The 20,266-nt window shown below is 39.6% G+C and overlaps 1 protein-coding gene and 1 long non-coding RNA gene across 8 annotated transcripts in view; one reads left to right on the plus strand and one right to left on the minus strand.

Moving 5' to 3' along the window:
• Positions 1–33: 33 nt before the first annotated feature.
• The window catches only part of LOC118424815 (AMP deaminase 2-like), a 24,211-nt gene continuing 3,978 nt past the window's right edge, over positions 34–20,266 (minus strand). For 2 of the 7 annotated variants that reach the window (XM_035833627.1, XM_035833614.1), the window contains 17 exons: positions 14,015–14,300; positions 12,777–12,791; positions 11,618–11,680; positions 9,670–9,799; positions 9,096–9,276; positions 8,685–8,919; positions 8,376–8,505; positions 7,743–7,874; positions 6,636–6,698; positions 6,247–6,378; positions 5,784–5,947; positions 5,172–5,298; positions 4,822–4,985; positions 4,534–4,654; positions 4,138–4,311; positions 3,530–3,640; positions 34–2,853 (listed from right to left, as the gene is read on the minus strand). In XM_035833627.1, the coding sequence (XP_035689520.1) occupies positions 2,659–2,853; positions 3,530–3,640; positions 4,138–4,311; positions 4,534–4,654; positions 4,822–4,985; positions 5,172–5,298; positions 5,784–5,947; positions 6,247–6,378; positions 6,636–6,698; positions 7,743–7,874; positions 8,376–8,505; positions 8,685–8,919; positions 9,096–9,276; positions 9,670–9,799; positions 11,618–11,680; positions 12,777–12,791; positions 14,015–14,300 (2,423 nt within the window). In that variant the 3' untranslated portion in view covers positions 34–2,658. Of the gene's footprint in view, positions 2,854–3,229; positions 3,410–3,529; positions 3,641–4,137; positions 4,312–4,533; positions 4,655–4,821; positions 4,986–5,171; positions 5,299–5,783; positions 5,948–6,246; positions 6,379–6,635; positions 6,699–7,742; positions 7,875–8,375; positions 8,506–8,684; positions 8,920–9,095; positions 9,277–9,669; positions 9,800–11,617; positions 11,681–12,776; positions 12,792–14,014; positions 14,301–15,859; positions 16,018–17,867; positions 18,024–20,266 lie in introns of those variants that run through there. The other 5 variants (XM_035833646.1, XM_035833655.1, XM_035833632.1 and 2 more) reach the window with 5 other exon arrangements.
• The window catches only part of LOC118424854, a 7,951-nt gene continuing 3,744 nt past the window's right edge, over positions 16,060–20,266 (plus strand). Inside the window, exons 1-2 of the long non-coding RNA XR_004832261.1 lie at positions 16,060–16,185; positions 18,169–18,257. This is a non-coding gene — a long non-coding RNA (uncharacterized LOC118424854). The remainder of the gene's footprint in view (positions 16,186–18,168; positions 18,258–20,266) is intronic.

A 20,266-nucleotide genomic window follows, 5' to 3' on the forward strand; every position in this document is an offset into this window, starting at 1 on the left:
GTATATTTTTATTTACTCTTTAATCCAGGTTTAGTTATGTATGGCAAAGTAATTAGTTATATTGTATGATATCTCTCTTTGTACAACTCTAGTTTCAATCAAATACATCATCTTTGAGAATTCTTCCGATATGACAGACACCAATGTTTACACATCTCATTTTCATATTCAACAGATCATTAAGACAGCTAGCCGCTGTATCTAGAGCAGTTAAGAGCTGTTCCATTTCTAAAAGGGTCCAGTAGAAGTTAGTCTTTCTGGTCATGTTGACTTTTGGGAGATTAATGCTGTTAGTTTGAGATTACCCATCACGTGAAAGAAAAATTAACAGCAAAATTGTGAGCAACCATCATAAATACCACCATAAAAACTGACACATCAAATTTATACCATAAAAGCTAGCAGAAACAGAAACAACACTGATTACAATACAGTATTAGTAGATACAAGGTTACAGAATTCTAATCTATGACATAAGCCTGGAAAAATTACACAAAATTCTTTTACAGCACAGGTTCAAATTGCCTGAAGACATCCAGCAAAACTGACATGTAGCTATAGTTAGGAAACATGGCAAATGCCATACTGGATTGAAAGAATCATTTTTCTGACAATTTTTATACGATAACGATTGAGTGTACAGTATGTCAGCACTAGAAGTCTTGTGTGGTAAAAACCTACACTTACAATGCCATGTACTGTGAGCCAACATCACAGATTGCACTGGAACAATGTAGTAACACAGTATTCCAGACACATACATGTATGCACAGTATTAACCCTATCAGTCTACAAGCACATGACTCTGATACTTCACCAAATGAAACAAGTGCATACCCTAAAGAATTACACAGCCAACAAATCTGGAAAGGGTTCTCACTTAGTGCAGCGAGCAAACAAGACAAAAAACATGTCCTTTAAAATACATGTACCATGTATTAGCTTCATAACATAAGTGTCTTCTATGGTATGCTACACTTGTGAAATGTTTGTTATAATTATTACACACGGTGAGTGTGATAAGATAAAATTTTGAATAAATAAAACATAAATCATACAAAAAAGTGGCTTCACAAACTAGACAGGAACAACCTTTTAAAAACATGATGGAAAAATGATCATGTTACATTTGTTCTGACCTTGTTAAGTCACTCTACAGTATTGCTGGTATGCAATACACTTCATGTGGCTTTCACAGCAGAGTGATTCTTAAATGCCTTAGAATTACATGTAATGTGTAAAGAGCACCTTTCAAATGTGCAAAAAATACAGAACATTTCAGGCCACACTGACTATATTTTATGGATGACATCCTCTGGAGATTCTAAATCTAATGCATGAGGCCATTTTGGGGTGACTTGTGGCCCCAATGTCTTTAGAACTGTCGAAAATCAATGCGCACAGATGTCATCCATAAAATTTAGTCAGTAAAGCCTAATGTACATATTATGATGACAAGGTATGAGTCATCATACTCAGATGTACAAAATTTTGCTAAAATTTGCCAAGTTGTTTCAATGTAGCAAACTTTTAAATGCCATTATTAGTAGATGACATGTAAGATCCATTGGGTTTTGACCTAACAGATACATGACCTGAAAGATACACTTGGTTCCAATACTTGCTTATGTTATAGTATTTAGAAAATGAAAAAAAAAAAAAAGAACAGTAGATTTTTTGAATACTTAGAACAGCTTTTAAAATAGATAGCAGTGCGTCTCCTTTGCCTGTCTGGTAGAAGCATATTTCTATATAAATTTTAACGAAAAGTCACATGCCACTCAGGTTCAACACAACCATACTTTCAATAGCAGGGAGCATTTACTATGTTTAAGAGTCCCATGAATGTAATACACCATTTCGAAAAGGCCCTTTCAAACCCATGTAAAATAAATAAATGAATGGATGGATGCATGGTTGTACAGAATTTGCAGACAGAAACGAATGCCACAATCTTTATTATACATTTAATATTGGACTACCTTAAGAAGCATCAGATTGGTTGTGTAAAACCAGAAGTCCATCGCAGAGCCCTTTATACATCTGCCTCCAAACTTCAGCACAAAGAATGCTCCCTGTTATTGACTGTCTTCCTGGTCTACCACCACGAACACACTCCCTGGCTACCCACCAGGGATCTGACCATTTCCCTATCGAGAGACGACAACCCACAGTTCCACTTGTCAAAGGTGACAAGCAGTACAAGCAGCATCTGCCTGCAGATCTACCGACTTGCATCAACGTTTCAGAAAAATCTCTTTGCACCGGGCCACCTTTCAAAAACACTCAAGTCAGAGCCATACATCTCAATTTTCATTGATTCAACGCCACTAGTTTCAAAAGCATTATCATTAGTGATATTTTTTTCTCCATTGCTTTAAAATTCAAAAGTTACATGCAAAAGTTTACCAGTACCTCTTTCCCTGCCATCGGTCCAACTGTCCCTACTATACATGTGTATCTTGAACTACTTCCCAATATCATCTCATCTTATTTTAGAAAATCTGGAAATTCATTATTGGCAAAGTTCAGTAAGCCTTGTTGAACAGTACATTTGATTTGCCCTGTTTTTATGTTCTTCTCAGTAATGATTTCTCGTGCAAGCAGCGCCACCTAACATATGTCTATTGAATTGCACCACAATTTACTCTTAGTAGGCTATTGTGCATCCCCTGAGCCTGAGCTGGAGCCGTCCTGCTGGTACTCCCAGGCTGCCGTACAGATCATCTTCAGCTCCTCCACCAGAGTCTCGTAGCGGTAGGCCAGCCGGATGGACGGCACATTGGTACACCTGATGTCGTTCCCAGCAGGACCCTCCTGTCTGTAGTTATCTCCTAACCAATGCTGCTTTGCCTGGAATCATGACATTACACCTTCATCTCACAAGACTCAAAAATCCACTTTGGAAAAATCAAGTAAATGGTCAGATTTCCATATCATTTTTACTGATTACTGATCTCATCTACAAGAACAAATGTGTAAGACAACACATGTGTAACACAAGAATAGACAGCATGGTACATGTAGATTGTCTTCTCACACGTCATGGTAAGGGACTAGAGAAACAGTAGCAGATTGAACAGAAACGTTCTGAAGTGGTCCATGTCTTTGTAAAATAATCATCAATTTTAGGTGTCCACATTTTTAAAATCATACTTAATGATATGCAAGCCTCATCCAGGAAACTAAACATGTGACCAAATTTCTCCATCTTCCTCAATCAACCTAACTACCAGTAGTTTGGGCTGGAACTTCATCTAACTACTACAGCTACTAGGCTGTTGAGACCTCTGCTTTGTTTTTTACAACTGAAGGTGGGTGGGGGTAAGGTTGGGGATAGGGGCATCATTTCTGATTCTTCTCTCACCGAAATCTGCTGACTTTCTCCCGTGGCACTCCTTTTTTGATACTGTCCCATCACGGACAAAGGTGAGCAGTTTGGAGAAGAGACAACCCAGAGTTAGAGGCAAAAGAAAGACACAGGAAAGTGCAGAGAAGAATTTGACAAAGTGAGGCGAGCGGTTCTTACCTTGTGGTCGAAGCCGCTCATCAGGACAGAGGACCTGGCCAGCTCACACATGTCACAGGTGCTGAACTTCCACACCTGCGCAGCAATGCTGTACTCCTCCATTAGGGCTTCCTGTGGCCAGGCAAGTCAACTCTGTCATTACAGATGTAGTCAAAAATTGGTAGAAAATTCATCTCTATACAATGACTCTTTACGGATTATATTATTACGTATTTTTAAGTCATTTCTTTGGTACCAACTTAATAAAATTTCATGCTATCAACTCCCCTTCTACCCAAATTTCATTCAAATGCATAAATATTACCACCCCAGGGCTGTCTCTATTTTTAAATTCTTTTTCCGCCCCACTCACTGTTTGGGAGCTCATGTTGTGGATTTCCATTGTTAAATCTGTCATTTCAACCTTGTAAGCAAAATTTTCATCATGTCATGTCATGAAGTTCAAATATTTTGGACGGACAAATTTTCCCCCTCAATACGAGCAAATTTCCGTCCCTGAATGGAGGGAGGGGTCTTGGAGACAGCCTATATCATACCCCATCAATCCCCCACCCTCAGCTTTGGTCCACTTTTGCTACAAATGAAAAATCACTAAGTGTCCCTCCTACCTTTGTGAAGTGGAACTGCAGGGGGTCATCAGTAGACAGGGAGATGACCAGGCCCCTGGCGTGATAGTCCGGCAGTGGGTTGCGGTGATAGTCCAGGAACAGGTGGTTGTTACTGAGTGGTGACATGGCAATGCCAATCTGTGCCAGGTAGTACAGGTACTGTAGCACTGGGACCTGCAAGCACACAAGGTTGTGGTGTAAGAACATGGCAATATGAAACAATGAGTTTTCCATAGTCTGTTCATGTCTGCCAGAAATGTTTCAAAAGACTGACAGCCAAACTTGATACTTCTTCCTGTCAGCATTCCTTTAAAATGTGTTCTGCCAATGACTATCCCCCATACAAGTGCATGAGACAATCTGAACTCCTGTCATGACTGTAACCTGATGCCATACCTTTCTGAGTAGCAGGCCATGTGAGATGTTTTCTGCCACCATGAAGGATGACACAAGATGATGCACAGGCCCGGCCTCACCGCAATGTGGCCGCAGCACAAAGATGTTCATACCACGCTCCCTAAACACAACACAGAAGGAACAAATTCTCAATACTACTTCTAGGTACTGAATCTTCAGATTTTTCTTTTCTTCCAACTCGTATAGTATTTACTTCACAAATGCAAAGGGAAATAAACTTCACACAAACAATAACTCACACAAGAGAAAATACAGCAATTATGGTACCTTCGTAGATGGTTGAGGATGACCATGTTGGCGTACATGTAGTAGAGGTAGTAAGCATACGGTGGGTTCTCCTCGTCTGTCCACTCTGCAGGCAGGGGACTGTCCATGGTGAACATGTGTCTCTCTGGCTTGGACTCATCATCTACACTGTCAAACCCTGTCACCTGAAATACAACAGTATTTAGAATCACATGACACTTTCTATGATTCAGCACCACATAGTATTAGCAAATTTCAATACCTTAGAGCTAGCACGTCAGTACAGTTGTAACATATGAAGAGGAACACATGCTTATGAACTTCCAGATTGTACACACGTCGTTGAGAAAGAAATAAGAATTGCCACTTACATATTTCAGGAATGCGTGTAGTTCAGGGTGGCTCGGTGGGTCGACAGTGGCTTCAATCAGTGGCATGTAGATGTTCTGTAGTACCTCCTGGAAGTTACTGAGGGTGCCCTTACTTCTGTACACATCACTGAGAACAGACATATAAAACACAGTTAAAAATTTATGGAGAATAAAGCGATAGAAAATGCAAACATAATAATGTAAGACAGCCATCAACACAAAAACCTTAAATCCATGACTTGCATGTAATGGACTCTCCAACATGCCCTCCACAAAACAGTAACATCACCAAATACATCTGTAAGCAATAAGTATAAGGTTATAAAACTCACATGAAAGGTAAATCTCAAACACATATGTGACCATGGGAAGGACACTAGCTACACAGTATAACAACAACACTGACTTTGCTCTTTGCCATGGTGGATTGTTGGAAGCAAAAGGGAATCTTTTAAAGATTGTTAAGAAAGGTAATGACTAAATCATCTACATTTCATCTGTTAGGCTTTATCCCTGTTCCTGTGTAATATCAAATGATGCGAGCGACAGCTATGATGTTTTTAAGTATTCTGCACCAGGGAAAAGCCATGTCTCCCATGTCCCTGCACTTACTAGAGCCTGGGGACCTGGATGAGCCAGCGAACGTTGTCAGAGTAGACGTTGTGCTTGACCGCCCATTTTGCCAGCTTGTCCCACTCGTCACGGGACCTGCCGTAGATGGAGAGACGCAGCTCAGCAAACTGGTACTTACTCTCCTCCAGGTCCTCCATCACTTCCTGGTGGGAATAATCAAAACTTTATCCATCTTTTATGGTTCAAAAGATTGGGAAGTGAAAAACTGCATCCTTGTTAGGTCAGGTCTAGGTCAGGCTAGGTCAAACCATCTTACTTCTCCAACCTTCTAACAGCAGACCGGTTATGCTATCATCATTATGGTGATAAAGGAACCTCAAGCCTCTTTGAACATATCCATTAACACAAATGATTTTTTGACTGTGCATTTTCTTAGTCTATCAGATAAGTTGTTCTTTTTTCACTCTATAGTACAAATGTAGCATCAACAAAAAAACAGTACCTTCATCAGCTCAGCGAAGTACTTTCCCTGTAAGTAGTTGTCAGTTTTGAGGAAGATCTCCCTCAGCATACTCTGCCCCATGGGGTTGTACTTGTGGTTGAACTTGTCAAACCGGTGGAATGTGTTACGGTCCTGTCAGGGGTCAATGTGGACAGACATTACCATTTGCTAGAACATCAATTATGTTGTGTTTCTTTAGTAGTTTAGTCAATGTATCTTAATAAACAGGCACAAAATTCTGATCTCAAAGAGATGATAACATAACAGGTACATTTTGTAATTCATCTCTCTGTATCTGTAACAATTATTTTCACCTACATGAATCAACTGTTAAACAGCTTTCATGAAACACCTGAGTCAAGGTGATGGAGAAATGAGCTCCTACTTACAGCATGGACATCCAGTGAGTCCACATTCAGCTCATAGGCTGTCAGGTTCAGGTCCTCGAACACCTGTAACAAAAGATGGGAATAAGGCCATGCTGTAGTTGAACACATATTCAACAGTACAACATCCATCTCTTGTAAACTAGGATGGTACCTTTTTTGTTATGCATAAAAATTTCTTAAAGAAGTATGGTTAGGATAAAAGTAATTGTAAAACAGTTAAAATAGCTCCATAGCCTCTTTGAGGCCATATAGGGGCAGTGGTTGGTATCCACTGTGTCTCGGGCATAGTATAGCAAAGTGAAGCCCACCCCTCTCCTTCCACTGCCTTTTACCTTTTAACCGAAGTCTATCCATTATTACACCTGGGTGGAGTGAGGATAGTCAGGTTTGGTGTCTTTCCCAAAGACATAATGTCTCGTCAAGAAAGCCAGAAATTAAACCTTTGGCCTCTGGATCTTATGTCTTCTAGTGTGGTCACCTGCATGATTACATATACAAATTAATGGGATTACCTTAAGCTAGGGGCACAACCTGCCGTACATGCTTTTTGTCCGTACGTTTTTTTGGAGGTCATGTCCGCCACGTTTTTCCGAAAACGTGGGGAAGGACTGGCAAGAGCAGGGAGGGAGTACGTCTCAACGCACGTCTCTCGCACTGTTGCGCAAGCTAAGTTGTAAGTACGTGGTCTGCACGCCACGCAACTGGTTGTGAGCCGGTTACGTGCATCGTTCGCTGCGCAAGTGGTGAGTTGTACATGCTTATAACGTACAATCTCTGTGCGATTGCCCATGTTTTGGAACGTAGACACTACGCAGTTGCAAGTACGGCGGGTTGTGCCTTTAGCTTTACATACATGTATAGGTACACTCTCACTGGACTTGGGGCACGCTTGTGGCATTGCCGGGTTTGAAAGATACTCAACGAATTTCAGAGATGAACAAATTCTTTTACTTTTCGTGTATTTTATCGTATTCTAAATTATAAAAAAAAAAAAATGACAAACAGTGACGCAGTGAACGAACCCCGCAATGCCGCAAGCGTGCCCCAAGTCCGGTGAGAGTGCACCTTAAGGTCTACAGAACAGTGCAAACACAAAACCATCCCCACCTCCTTCAGGGTCTGTTCCTTGCCTCCATTCTTGATGACTACCTCGTCAGCATGCTTCCTGAGCTTGCTCTTGATGAAACGCAGCAGGTGTTTCTGGTTCATGCTGGAAGCTGCATGGATGTGAGTATCCACCTGGGGAACAGTCAGGTAACAATGCCGTTAGACATCAGAAAGTGAACGCGATCTCAAATCAGTTTAGCTCAATGAAAGCAGTAGAGCTACTCTTTCGATTATCATGACAGAGAAGGCAGATTCCACAATAGTATCAAGTTTATACAGGTTCCTTGCACCAGGGAAATTCCCCTAGCTCTTTGCATCCTGTACAATGAACAGCAGACCAGCATACAAATGGGGTAAATAATAACAGGCAGGATTCAAACTCACATATTGGTCCAGCAGCAGGGTCACCAACCAATGGGCTACACACACTACTACATACTATTTACCCATCTTTAACACTACATTGTATATGCTTGATTTTTGTATGAAAGGCTACAAGGATCCATGTATGTGTATGTCAGACAGAAATGGGTCCCTTCTCCTAAACATGTGCTACTTTCATTCCCCTTGTTGTCAAACATAATCTTCTCCATCAACATGAACACTTTCCCAGTGTTCAGACCCTAGCCTGACCTTCCTGATGTTGTAGAAGTCCCTGTGTGGCACCTCCTTCTGGGCCACCAGCTCATTCATCTCATTTAGCAGCACGTGCAGCTGGAACTTGGACGACAGGTAACTCAGCCGACGGTAACAGAACGACTTTCTGGAAAGGAATGTCAGGTATGATCGGTAAATGTTACCTACATGCATTAGTACTATAAGGTTTACTTCCAGCTAATGGTAGCAAGTGAAATGAGTGTGTATTATTGGAAGTAGATAAACTATCGAATATTTAAAAGACATACATGTACAATGTAGTTTCAAACCCACAGAACAACTTACATGGGCCCGTCAGCTATCAGGGCATACAGCATGTTCATATCAGCAATGAAGGAAGCCAGGTCAGGATAGGGCAGCTCAATGGGCTCGTCAGCTCTCATGGCATCAGGGCTATCGTACACATGGACCACACCGTCTACCATCTTTACATGATAACCCAGGGACTCAGGCAGGGTGGGGTTGGCCCAAGGGTCCTGTCTACACACTGGTGAACTGGCCTCCAAAGTATCCTCTCGCTCTGTACGTAAAAACAGAACATTGTAAGGTCATCAGCTACACATGGTAATGGTTATTTAGAAGCAGGTCAATGTGATTTTCTGAAATAAAGACAAATCTTTTACACAGTGGTGACGTGTGCTGCCTTGAAGACTGTTTTTGTAACGCTGTTTAATTCCAATATGAAGAGAGATGCACCTGTGTCCTGTTCAGGCTTGCACCCTCCTTCCATAACCGGTGTCTCCCCAGTTTCCGACATGCGGAGGTAGCGCTCCGTGGTGAAGGGGAAGGACTGCATGCCCGCGTCCATGTACTTCTTACGGATGTACAGGGCAGCGGTCAGGGACGTGGCAGCCTGCTGGACATCACTCAGGGGAACCTACAAAATTAACAGTACAAATTATGATGAACACATTTAATTCAAAGTAAATGTCCAATCTTAAAGGTTTTGTCTCAGACAAAATCCACATTTGAACATGATGCCCCTTCTAAAACCTAAAATTTCAAACTCCTAATACCCTTGTCACATTATCCATGATCTTAATGGGCGTAACGATGGTAGATAGGCCATATGTAAGACCGACAGAGGGTTGCGCATATTTTTCACCTGAAAACCGGCCCTGTCACATATAAGCCATACTTTGTACCTTGTACAATTGTTGTGCAATAAAGTTATTATTATAAGCGAGGCTCGGGCGATTGCCGCAGAATCGTCGTCTGATCGATTTTTACCAAATGTGACGGGTATTAGAGAACCATTGAGTAGACTTGCCCCAGTGGTTTCATCCCCAGTGATGGACACTCTCTGGAACTGTCCCAACACTTCCTCTTCTTCCTTCGTGAACTCTGCGGGTGTCAAGGTGGCCCCAAAGAACGTCGGCGATTTCAGATTCTGCTGGTGCCTGGTGGGAGTAACAGTAATACAAATAAGAAAGATACAAATTCACCCTACACTCTATATACAAGAACACACTATTCATGCATAGAGAGTCAAAACGATAGGTGTGCCTATTTGCTTTAATTACTACCTGATAATGTACAATGTATACTGTACATCCAGACCTAATGTCAATCTACCTGAATAACAGAGCATCCTCATGTACAACCTGATCTGATTGAAGTGCAAAATTTGACATAGTACATTTAGATTCCCAAATACATTTCATAATTTACAACATTTTCCAGTTCCCTATATACACCATTACTGAATGCACTGGATGGGATGGAAAAGAACTTTGTGTTTCAAAATGAAAGAATTACTGCCAGGGCCATTTGTACTAATGCACACAGATAATACTGGGAGAAAATGGGGTATCAATGATTTCTGAGCACAGCTGATTTTCACACTGATCAGAGTCACCGAGTAATCCATTGGTTACAGTTAAGTGTTCCAGGGGCTTACCTGGTCACTGTTGAAACCCAGGTATAGCTCGTAAAGTGCTCAACTAACGCCACATGCCCTTTGAGTGAAGGCCACAAAGGGCACTTATTTATGTGCATTTTTGATAATGTACAAACTGTATGTGTTAGCAGATTTTTGCATGCACGTTTGCATGTGGTTATGAACACTGAGCTAGCAAATAGACACCAGCCTGGTAGGAGATACCTGGCCTTCAATGATCTGTCTCTACAACAGGTGTCAGAACCGATATCTCACATTTGGCTAAATCAAATAGAAATCTATGAAACTCTGTTACCATGTATAATACCCATGTGTTTTCATGTAGGGACTGGTTGTTAATATATGACACAGATTACAATGCAAAATGTAATTTGAAAATTTCAAAACTTAAAAATTTAACAATTTAATGACTAATGTTTGAAAAGTTTCTGCCAAAAAAAAGATTTTTAAGATGTCAATTAACTACATTTGTAACTACACTGCCAGCAATTTCTGAAATACCAGACCAGATGGTACTGTTCCTAAGACAGGCGAGCAGATACAGCCTTTCCCACAAGTACTGTGCTTCCTTTTGCTCCATATCAAACACCATGGAAACAGGACGTGCAATTACAGGAAATTGGCCCTGTCATGCAGGACATGCCTGTACTTTGGAATAATTTCTTCAGATTATAAGCTGTGCACATGAGTGCATTTGGAATAACGAAGACTTAATCCTTGTTACTGTTGGTTAGGATGGTCTGGATGTCAGTATTTGGTGCGTAGTTATTTTGATGGAAAAATTAAGATGCACCTTAGGCTAGATACTACACATCACATTATCACGCTGATTACATTATCTGAAATTTGACAAATAGGTAAAGTTTTTTGAGGTTATCTTCAAAATAGTGACAAGATTGAAGAGGGAGGCTTTGATGTGATTATCACTTATATGAGATTATATCTAAAAATTCAGATAGAAAACAAAACATTCTTCCTAGAAATCTAGACAGGCCCCTAATCCTTTCATTACCATTTGTGTATTCATGCAGTATCAACTTTGTATGGGACTGTTAGTAAGACCTGGACAAGTGTCTACTGTAACATATCATTAAGCTCCTAGCAATGGATATGTACTATGTACATCTGCAACCTTTATATTACATGTAGAAGTGTACATGTGGGGCTGAAAATCAAAGTGTATTTACTTACAACTGAAAAAAACAACTGTCAGCTGCATTAGAAAGAAATCATCTGTATCTAATCCATATATAATTCTATAATTACCTGTAAAGTATTCTAATTATCTGTCCTCTATGATAAGAAACCTGACACTCACTCTTGCATATCTTTGAGTTTCAGTTTGCGGGTAGTTCTAGCTTCCCTGTCATTATTGTCGTACCTTGAGATGTTGAGGAGGGGAGTGAAAGGAGGAGGAAAACACACCGCAAAGTTAGTGCGAACAACTACAGAAACAAGCACCACGTCAAACCAGTCTTCACTGTCACCTGGCTTCATGTATGAGCATGCCATCCGATGTTGACCTGATGCTTCAAAACTGCTATAATGCAATAATGGCCATGCTATGAAAGATGTGTTACGATTCATAACATGATGGTTATCATGTGAATTGTTATGATGATGATGACAATTTCTTAATTCATGGCAAATGTAAGTTGTTATATAACTTCTGTAAATTTCAAAGCTTGACATTTCATCAATTCCAACTTCATTCCTTTGAGATACATCAAGGACGTTATATAAGACTTGGGTACATGTTCACATACTTTGTATGCTGTATATTAAGAGTTTACATCAAGTTGTATGGTGTAAACATGCACATCTTTCACCAGCATGACCCACTCATTTCTATAAGGATTGCTCTACATCAATACAGAGAAAGACTTTAGTACAGTGGAAATTTAGGTTAGCATGCAGTGTTGTATGGTCATATGCTAGACTGGAATGCAGAGTAGTAGAATTAGAAATGTTGGTGCTTGCAATGGTTCTTGTTAAACCTGAGTCTACAGCTACACAGTAATTTCCCCAGACGTATGATTACACAACTGGGGGTATATATGTTCAACCTGTCTGCAAGCACCAAGAAAATAAGGCTACAAAACAGTACTAATGCATATGTATCTTGCATATATCTTCATATTTCATTTGATTGTACAATTTCAATCTGCTCACAACCTCAACCTTTAGCTTTCCAGAAATGTATGCCAACCCATGCACGGGTTGTTACATGCATGCATGTATATGTCCGACAAAAACAGGTTACACACCGGTCACAAAATGCCAGACACGAACACGTGGAATAGCCATCGCATCTGGTTAGTCCAGTTTTTATATATTCATCCAAACATCTCATAGTGACTTCTTGCATTGTTGGACGTGTTGCCAAAATAAATGAAACCAAGACTATAGGCAAAAGTACTGTAATGTGAACCTATGACTGGTTAGGACATGCCAATATCTGCCTGTCTGTTACTTACCTTCCATCCAACCCACTGTACAGCACACAGCAAATCATGGCATGCAAGTAGTGGCAGGGGAAACAACATGGAAAATTTCAGTCACCGAAAGATTTTTACATGTTGTTGTGTAGGAGATTTATGACAATCCTCTCTAGCTAATAAGACTAACATTTACGATATAGTACATGTACAATCTGCAATGCATTATTTACATCTCATACAAAAATGTATGTTAACAATCCTATTTCAATACGTCAGTACATTTTTTCCTGATCTAAGGTACTACCTCAATATCATGCAATTTAAAAAGGGGATACCAAAATGAGTTTTTCAAACCTAGCAACTTAATGTTAATTTCTTTTGATATTCTGAGAGGGCTCAAATGGGATAATTCAAGAAGAAAATGAAAATTTGGTTTTCCCTTGATTACAAGGACTTTGATATACCCAATCAAAATGTTGACAAATGTACATGTACTAAATTTGTACCATCTTAAATTTTGAGTATGGCTCCTGATGGCTCTAGGTTTTATAACTAACCCTTCCTGTGAGGGATGACAAGTCAAGTAGCTGAGAAGATAAAGTGAGAAGGATGAGAACACATCAAACCAAGGTTAGTGTTAAAGCAGCACTGCACACAGGTTATAATAGGCAGGTCACAATGCCCAGGGTTGTCAGGCTGAGCAAGACTGGAACACTCATCACGTTTACTCACAGCTAGTCGATCATATTTGTTTTTCACGGGAATGTAGGCTTGGCCCAAGGGCTCGCTGTCATATGTATGCCCTGGAAAATTTGGAACAAAATGTTATTTTGGAGTAAATATCAAGATCAATTCATTTTGATCTAATGTAACGTTACATACATGGTTTTCTAATGATGTATTATTCCTTCTTTACATGTTACAAACCAATTCCTCATTTTGCTTATTCAAGAAAAGCTATTCAATTGATTTCCATAATAATTATGAGGAAGGGGTGTTAATTTCTTCCAAACAATGGTTAGCTAATTTTGGCACAGTGGTAAGGTACAACTAGTTTTTCCATTACCATCGTTTTCCTGTGGTAGCACCCCATGCCAGGTTATCTACCACCATATGCCTGGACTTGAATTACTTGCACTTGTATTGTAGAAAATGTATTTTGTGTCATGTGTTGGTTCAAAATACTCCAGTTTGAATGTTCCAATTTTTCTCTGAAGTATGAGTGATCCAGTTTGCTACGGCCTGAAACTCCCGGGAAAGGCACTGCCACTCACTTAAACTTAATCTTAACATCGTGACACTGGCTCATCTGTCGCTCCAAACGCTTCTTCTTCTCATCCTCCGACTCCAGAGGACACTGGTCGGGGTACTCGTACGGCGCGGTGAGATCCGGGTGGAAGGACTCCGACTCGTGGCGACTTCGCTTGAATAGGTCGTTGGCGATCTCCTTGAACTTGTCGTCCATGACTGAATGAACATGCTTCGGGAAGGACGAGCGGGTGGGAGACAGCACGTTGTTCCGTGGGGGGGACAGGGACCCTGCCAGGTCAGTCTCAGTTTCTGGGTAAGGAGGAAAGTAGTCATTTTCAAATATAGCTTTTTTGCTGTGGATCAGCAGCTGAGCAAAGAAACATTAAATAATCACTAAAGAATAGAGCTCATTGCAATGTTGAACCTCAGAGCTAATCTTTCAGATACAGGCAGCTCATGAGTATTGGTTACCCTTGCTTATACTCAATCCAGATCAAAACACAAGTACCCGAGAATTTCAAAGAGTACAACAAGGTGGTCAAACTCTCTAGTGATACCAAAAATTACCAATTTGCATTTTGCTTATCAGGGCAGTCTATATCTATCCAGACATCTATCACATATCTATAAGCCAATGGAGGACCCCCCCCACCCCCCAGCCCACAAACACCCACCACACAGACCTACATGTACAGTACAAGAAATTTGACAACCCTAAATGGAGCATGGAAATAATGCTACAAGTTGCATAATAAAAACTATCAAAATACTAGTATTACATTAGAGATAATTAGCACAAGTTATAGCAAACTGCACGGATAGATTGTTTATGATAGCATGAATAATGTCAGGTAAAAAAAAGACTTAATTAGAATCATCGATCAGAAGTAATTAAATTCTGGTCAATCAACACAAAATTGCAATATGCACAAATGCAATGACTTATCAATTTAAAAGAGAGCCATTAATGATGAACAAAATTGTCACGTCATGCACATCAATATTTTTCCCCAACTGCTGCTGATCAAGCTACATTGCACCAACATGAATCAAGACTTCTAGATTTTCTGATACACGAGAGGCTGATATGTACAGATAATGCACAGAATGGACCATATATTAGTTACCAACAAACGACAGCTTTCCCTTTACCTAACAGGCCATTTTGTGTCACAGCTCATCCCGCTGCCACTTGCCGGTGAAATCATAAATGGCGGAATGGACGCTATCTATTACCTGCGCTGGCTTTAACTGGGTATGGGAATGAATATGAATGAAGAAGAGGGAGTGGTGGTACCACAGGTCATGACATCTAAAACGTTATCAGGGTTGACAGGGGCATCTGATGGCAACTAACTGATCACCATAGGTCTGCATTATCTCTAATACAAAACAGTAGAGATGCCTGTCATCAGATTAATCAACAGTTGTCCAATATGTAACAAACACACTGAATCATTGACAGATCATTTCTGACTGAAGCAAACACAATTTTTTCAGCAGGTTTGACTGTGCTGTTCATTTTATACTGTACACAGGGCACTTACAAATTCTTACACCAACTATTGATCTACTGACCCAGTCATGGCAAAATAAAAAACACAAATAAATACAACTTCCATACATAATACATGTATAGCTACTTCACAGCAGCAGTGAAATATCGTTACAGCTCAATGCACACATGAAAGAACATCTGAGTAGCTTTCCTTTCATGGTACAAAAGACAACCTTGCTGTGAGTGGTGGTCTGACTGGGTCTGACCTTTGGAAGGCTCTAACCACTGACTATACTGATCCATGACTCCTCCTGGCATCAAACCTTGTACTTTCCATCTCAAAAGAAATACATGTAAAACCTATCAATACCTTGATTCAGGGGCACTGCATGGTGACCTTAAAGCAGAATAGACAGTTCACAAGGCCAGGTATGCTTAGCTTTTAAGTCTCCCTGGTAAGAATTCACAATAGCAGCCAGAAAACACAGGCCAGCTGGTCCCCTTCTGGCTGTCTCTTACAAAACAGCTGATTTACAAAATTTGAATGGAACATTCCATTTACTGGGCAAGGGGCAGTCCATGGGGCAGATGGAATTGGGGAGTGTTTTTCCCAGGAACAGTACTGATTCTGAATTTCAACCACACAGGGTCCCTTTTTATCTGCAGAAAAGACATATCATTGCAGCCTACGCAGAGGTATGTTCTTCTACATTTTATACTGCAACATAAAAACACTTACACACAAGTTACAGCAAGAAAAACTGCCCTGTTTCTTTTTTTTTTTAATTCTAGTCTTCAGACCACTCATGGTAGAATAATGGCATGAACATAGATATTCAATTCAGCAGATGTGATGGGGATTTCCAATATTTTGTAAATCTAAGTGTACTAGTAAGGGGATCAATACTTTGCATACATGTAAAAGCTCATTTTAACAAATAATTCAATGAATCAAGAGTTCCATATAGAATCAAGAGTCAATACTGAAAATGACTCTCAATCAATATCCCACCTGTAACCCTCACCTATTTCAATTAATTCAGACAGAAAAATAAGATGTTATTTTGATATTGGAAGATATATGTATTTTGATAGAGGGTCTATTGGAAGATATGTATTCTGATATTGGGAGATATTTTAATCCATGTGTGGGAAAATTAGTGTCTTTTTTGCCTAAGGCCAAATCATCTAAGATACTAATATGCCTCAAAACCTCTTTCCAAATGTTTTTCATCTACTAAAAAAATACTTTTGCACCCTCCCACTAATATTGCATCCTCATTGGGTAAGGTCTTGCTTATGTCGTGTGGTTGCACAATATGGGCATAGGATTGTGCAATATAACAAGGGTCTACGTGTTGGTAAGAGTTCAAGGGTCAACAGAGGGAATGTTTTAAACCTTTGCCAACATGTTTTAAATCTTTGCCTTCTTTGTGCACCCTAGTGTTATGTCTTATGACTATGAGGAACATGTTGTGACTTCCCGGATGAGTAGCCAATAGGGCAATTGCCATGGCAAGTAATACACCAGACATTTTATAAGACTTTCAACATTAAAGGCATTCTTTTTTTTATTTTAATTGATGGAGACTTCTAAATGATGTTTTTATGGGACATATTAAGAATAGAAAAGAAAATAGATAATCGTATTCACCACCATTCCTTCCTTGCGAGTGGGAAAGACTGACAGAGAAAAATTAGAAAATGCAAGAAACAAGGAAAAGAAAAATACTAGTTCTGGTACAACTTGGTAAATGATATCAGTTTATAACTGATATAAATGTAATTGTCACCACTGTTGAAACCCTGCCCCAATGATAAATGTCAGATAACCTATGTCGCCATAAGTCAGCCCTGGATAACAGCCAAAGTCCAACCAATCTGAGCTGCAATAACAAATCTCCAATGGCAGTTTTCAGTAAACATGTTTGTCAGACATTCCATCCTGACTCCCATGATCATGACGTGACCAAATGGTGTAGGACAAATCATTAGATCTGAATAGTCGTCATTCTCATGTTAGACTTCTTGCATTTTCTGAAATCTCATCTAATGACTTAATGATTGACAAATCTCTACCATACTACAGACTCAGTGTAACATTAATAACCTTTCATATTTGATATGTCAGCCACTTAACCTGACAAATCTGGTTGCCTTCAGAGCAGACAGGTCCATCATGGAAACAATATATTTTACTACATGTAAGTCCACAAGAACAGTTACTTGAAAACAAAGGTCAATATTATATCATTTTGATGGCAAATTGACAGTGTCATACATACATTCCCCTTCATACCAAAAAGGAAAAGCCAGCAATAATCTTCGGAATAAAAATATTTTGTAGTAAAGATTCACATAAAAGAGGTGATATTTACCAAATGTTGGCATCGTACTATCTTTCTGCTTGTTTTCTCACTGAATCTGACTCTTTGTTTTTAGCTGTCTTCCTTTGCTGTGTCGTTGACTGTGTGATTCGTATGTTGCAATCTTTTGGCTTTTATATGCGAGATGACACCATCCTATCAGGAAACTTCCAGTTCATGGACTGGTATGCAGTGGATGGCATAAGTCATGAGTCTAAACATAGGATGCCCAAAAGAAGAGCAAACTTGTTCATACTGAATGGGACTTGATTTCAGTATCTCGTCTTCCTTTATGATTTATCATTTTATGTAGGTTCATAGCAGAACTGAACCTTCTCCCTGCTAACATATAGTCTTTTGGCAGCAGATGTGTATCGGTTATGGGGTAAGCCAGCAAGGAAGGTTAGACAAGTGCAACTTGTGGCAACAATTGTAGTAATTTACATGTATTAAATTTAACAACATATCATTGGTAAATTACAACAGGTTGTAGCCAAGGCAAAGAAATTCAAATGTTTGAAACTTTTCCATGAATTGATCATTGATGGATGGTTCCAGAATCCTCCTACAATTTTCCCAAATTTTCCTACACAACAAAAACTGATTGGCTTGACCTACTATTAGCTAGCTCACGCACTCCACATGCCTGAGTGGTAAGAAAGTCAACATATCTGCATTACAACAAGATGACATCCTTATTGACTTTACCTCAATCTTTTGACACGACTTGGCAACTCTTACAAGTCACCACTGCCAACGATGACATTTATGTAGCCTTTTGCAACATTCATCTTTTTCAGATCAGCACTACCTTGTGCTAGATAAGTCCATGATTGGTTGGATAAGTAATGGAATTAATCCACACCTGCACTCACAAGGTGGATACAACAAAAACAAACCTTTTATCGCTGACATAAAAAGTAACTGATTGGTAAGGGTTATCCCTTTGGGTCACCTGGTCGATATATAGGTTACACATTATGTTACGCACATAGTTTAAGGCTAGCAGCTTGTTTCACGACTCAAAATTGCCAGGATTTAAAATTACTGTTCAGACTAAAAGTATACCTCACTCTCCATTGAATGTTCTTGAAATAAAAATATGCCCTTATTCATGTCTTCAAACAAATGTTAAAATGTTCTAACATTGACCTTTGCATTTGAATAGCCTGAAAGATCTGGAAAATCAAAGGCCAACAAATTGCCACCAATACTCAGAGTGTTCTGCTCATTTGTCACAAAAGGACAACACAAGGTTTTATCTCCATACATCAGATAAAAATATATGTACAAACAGATAATACTTCATACATCAGATTAAAATACATGTACAAACAGATGGTGCTTCATACATCAGATAATACTTCAGAGTCATATATCCCTAACGTTATGGGCATAGTCATAGATAGTGGTGCGTACCGAAGCTCACATTCCAGTTCAGGTCCAGACTCGAGTCCAAAGATTCCGGTTCAGGTCCGGACTTATAAGTCCGGTTTCCCAATTTGTTGTTGCGATTAATAAAGTTACATAGCCATCTAGTGTTGTTTTAGATGATACTAGTATACAACAAGAAAGAGATTTCCGGTTTTCCAGAAAACCGGTTTTCGACGTTCCGGTTTTAACCGGACTTGAACCGAAAGTTATACTTATAGCAAGTCCAATTCTGGTTCGGCGAACCGGTACGCACCACTAGTCATAGATATGGTGGTAATGTAAGATATGTTGTACCAATAAGACATGTTGGGTGGGCGGGTAACATTGTTGGATGTGTTTACCAGCCCACCCAGTTATATGAATAGCCAACTTTATTTTTGAGAGGGAAGGGTTCGTCCTTGGAGTACTAGTAATACCTTTAGATAATGTACATACATAATGTGGGTATGTACTCTCATTCTTTTTTATTTCAATTGGTTTACAACATATATTGGTCATTGGCATGAAGGAAAGATCTATCATCAATGCATTGTCAATGGAGGGACAGGCCAGTGCTGTAAAAGTACATCTCCAACATATGACATGTAGTCAACATTGTAGCCCTGAAGAATTTGTTGCCACATTATGAATTAGGTGACAAATACTGACTAGGGTAGGATATCCTTTGTAGCATGATTCCAAGAGCTTTCCTCCATAAGCCGATGTCAAGAAAACAATAGTTTGAAAGGAATTTAAGCAAAACAAGAACAATACTGTACAATGTAGTGTAAAAAAGGAAGTATTAAGTATTAAATTGATTTATGATGCGTAAGGGCCATGTGATATAACTGCTAATCTAGTCAGTAGCTAGATTATCTCTGAGTCTGACTCCCTGGTAAATAAAGAAGTGAACAGTATAATAATAAGTAAAACTAGAAAGGCCGACATTTGCTTGGGTGCAAATACAGCATATTTCAGCCATACCCATTCCCACGCAC

Source organism: Branchiostoma floridae, chromosome 1 (genome assembly GCF_000003815.2).
Source record: "Branchiostoma floridae strain S238N-H82 chromosome 1, Bfl_VNyyK, whole genome shotgun sequence".
NCBI classification, from domain to species: Eukaryota; Metazoa; Chordata; class Leptocardii; order Amphioxiformes; family Branchiostomatidae; genus Branchiostoma; species Branchiostoma floridae.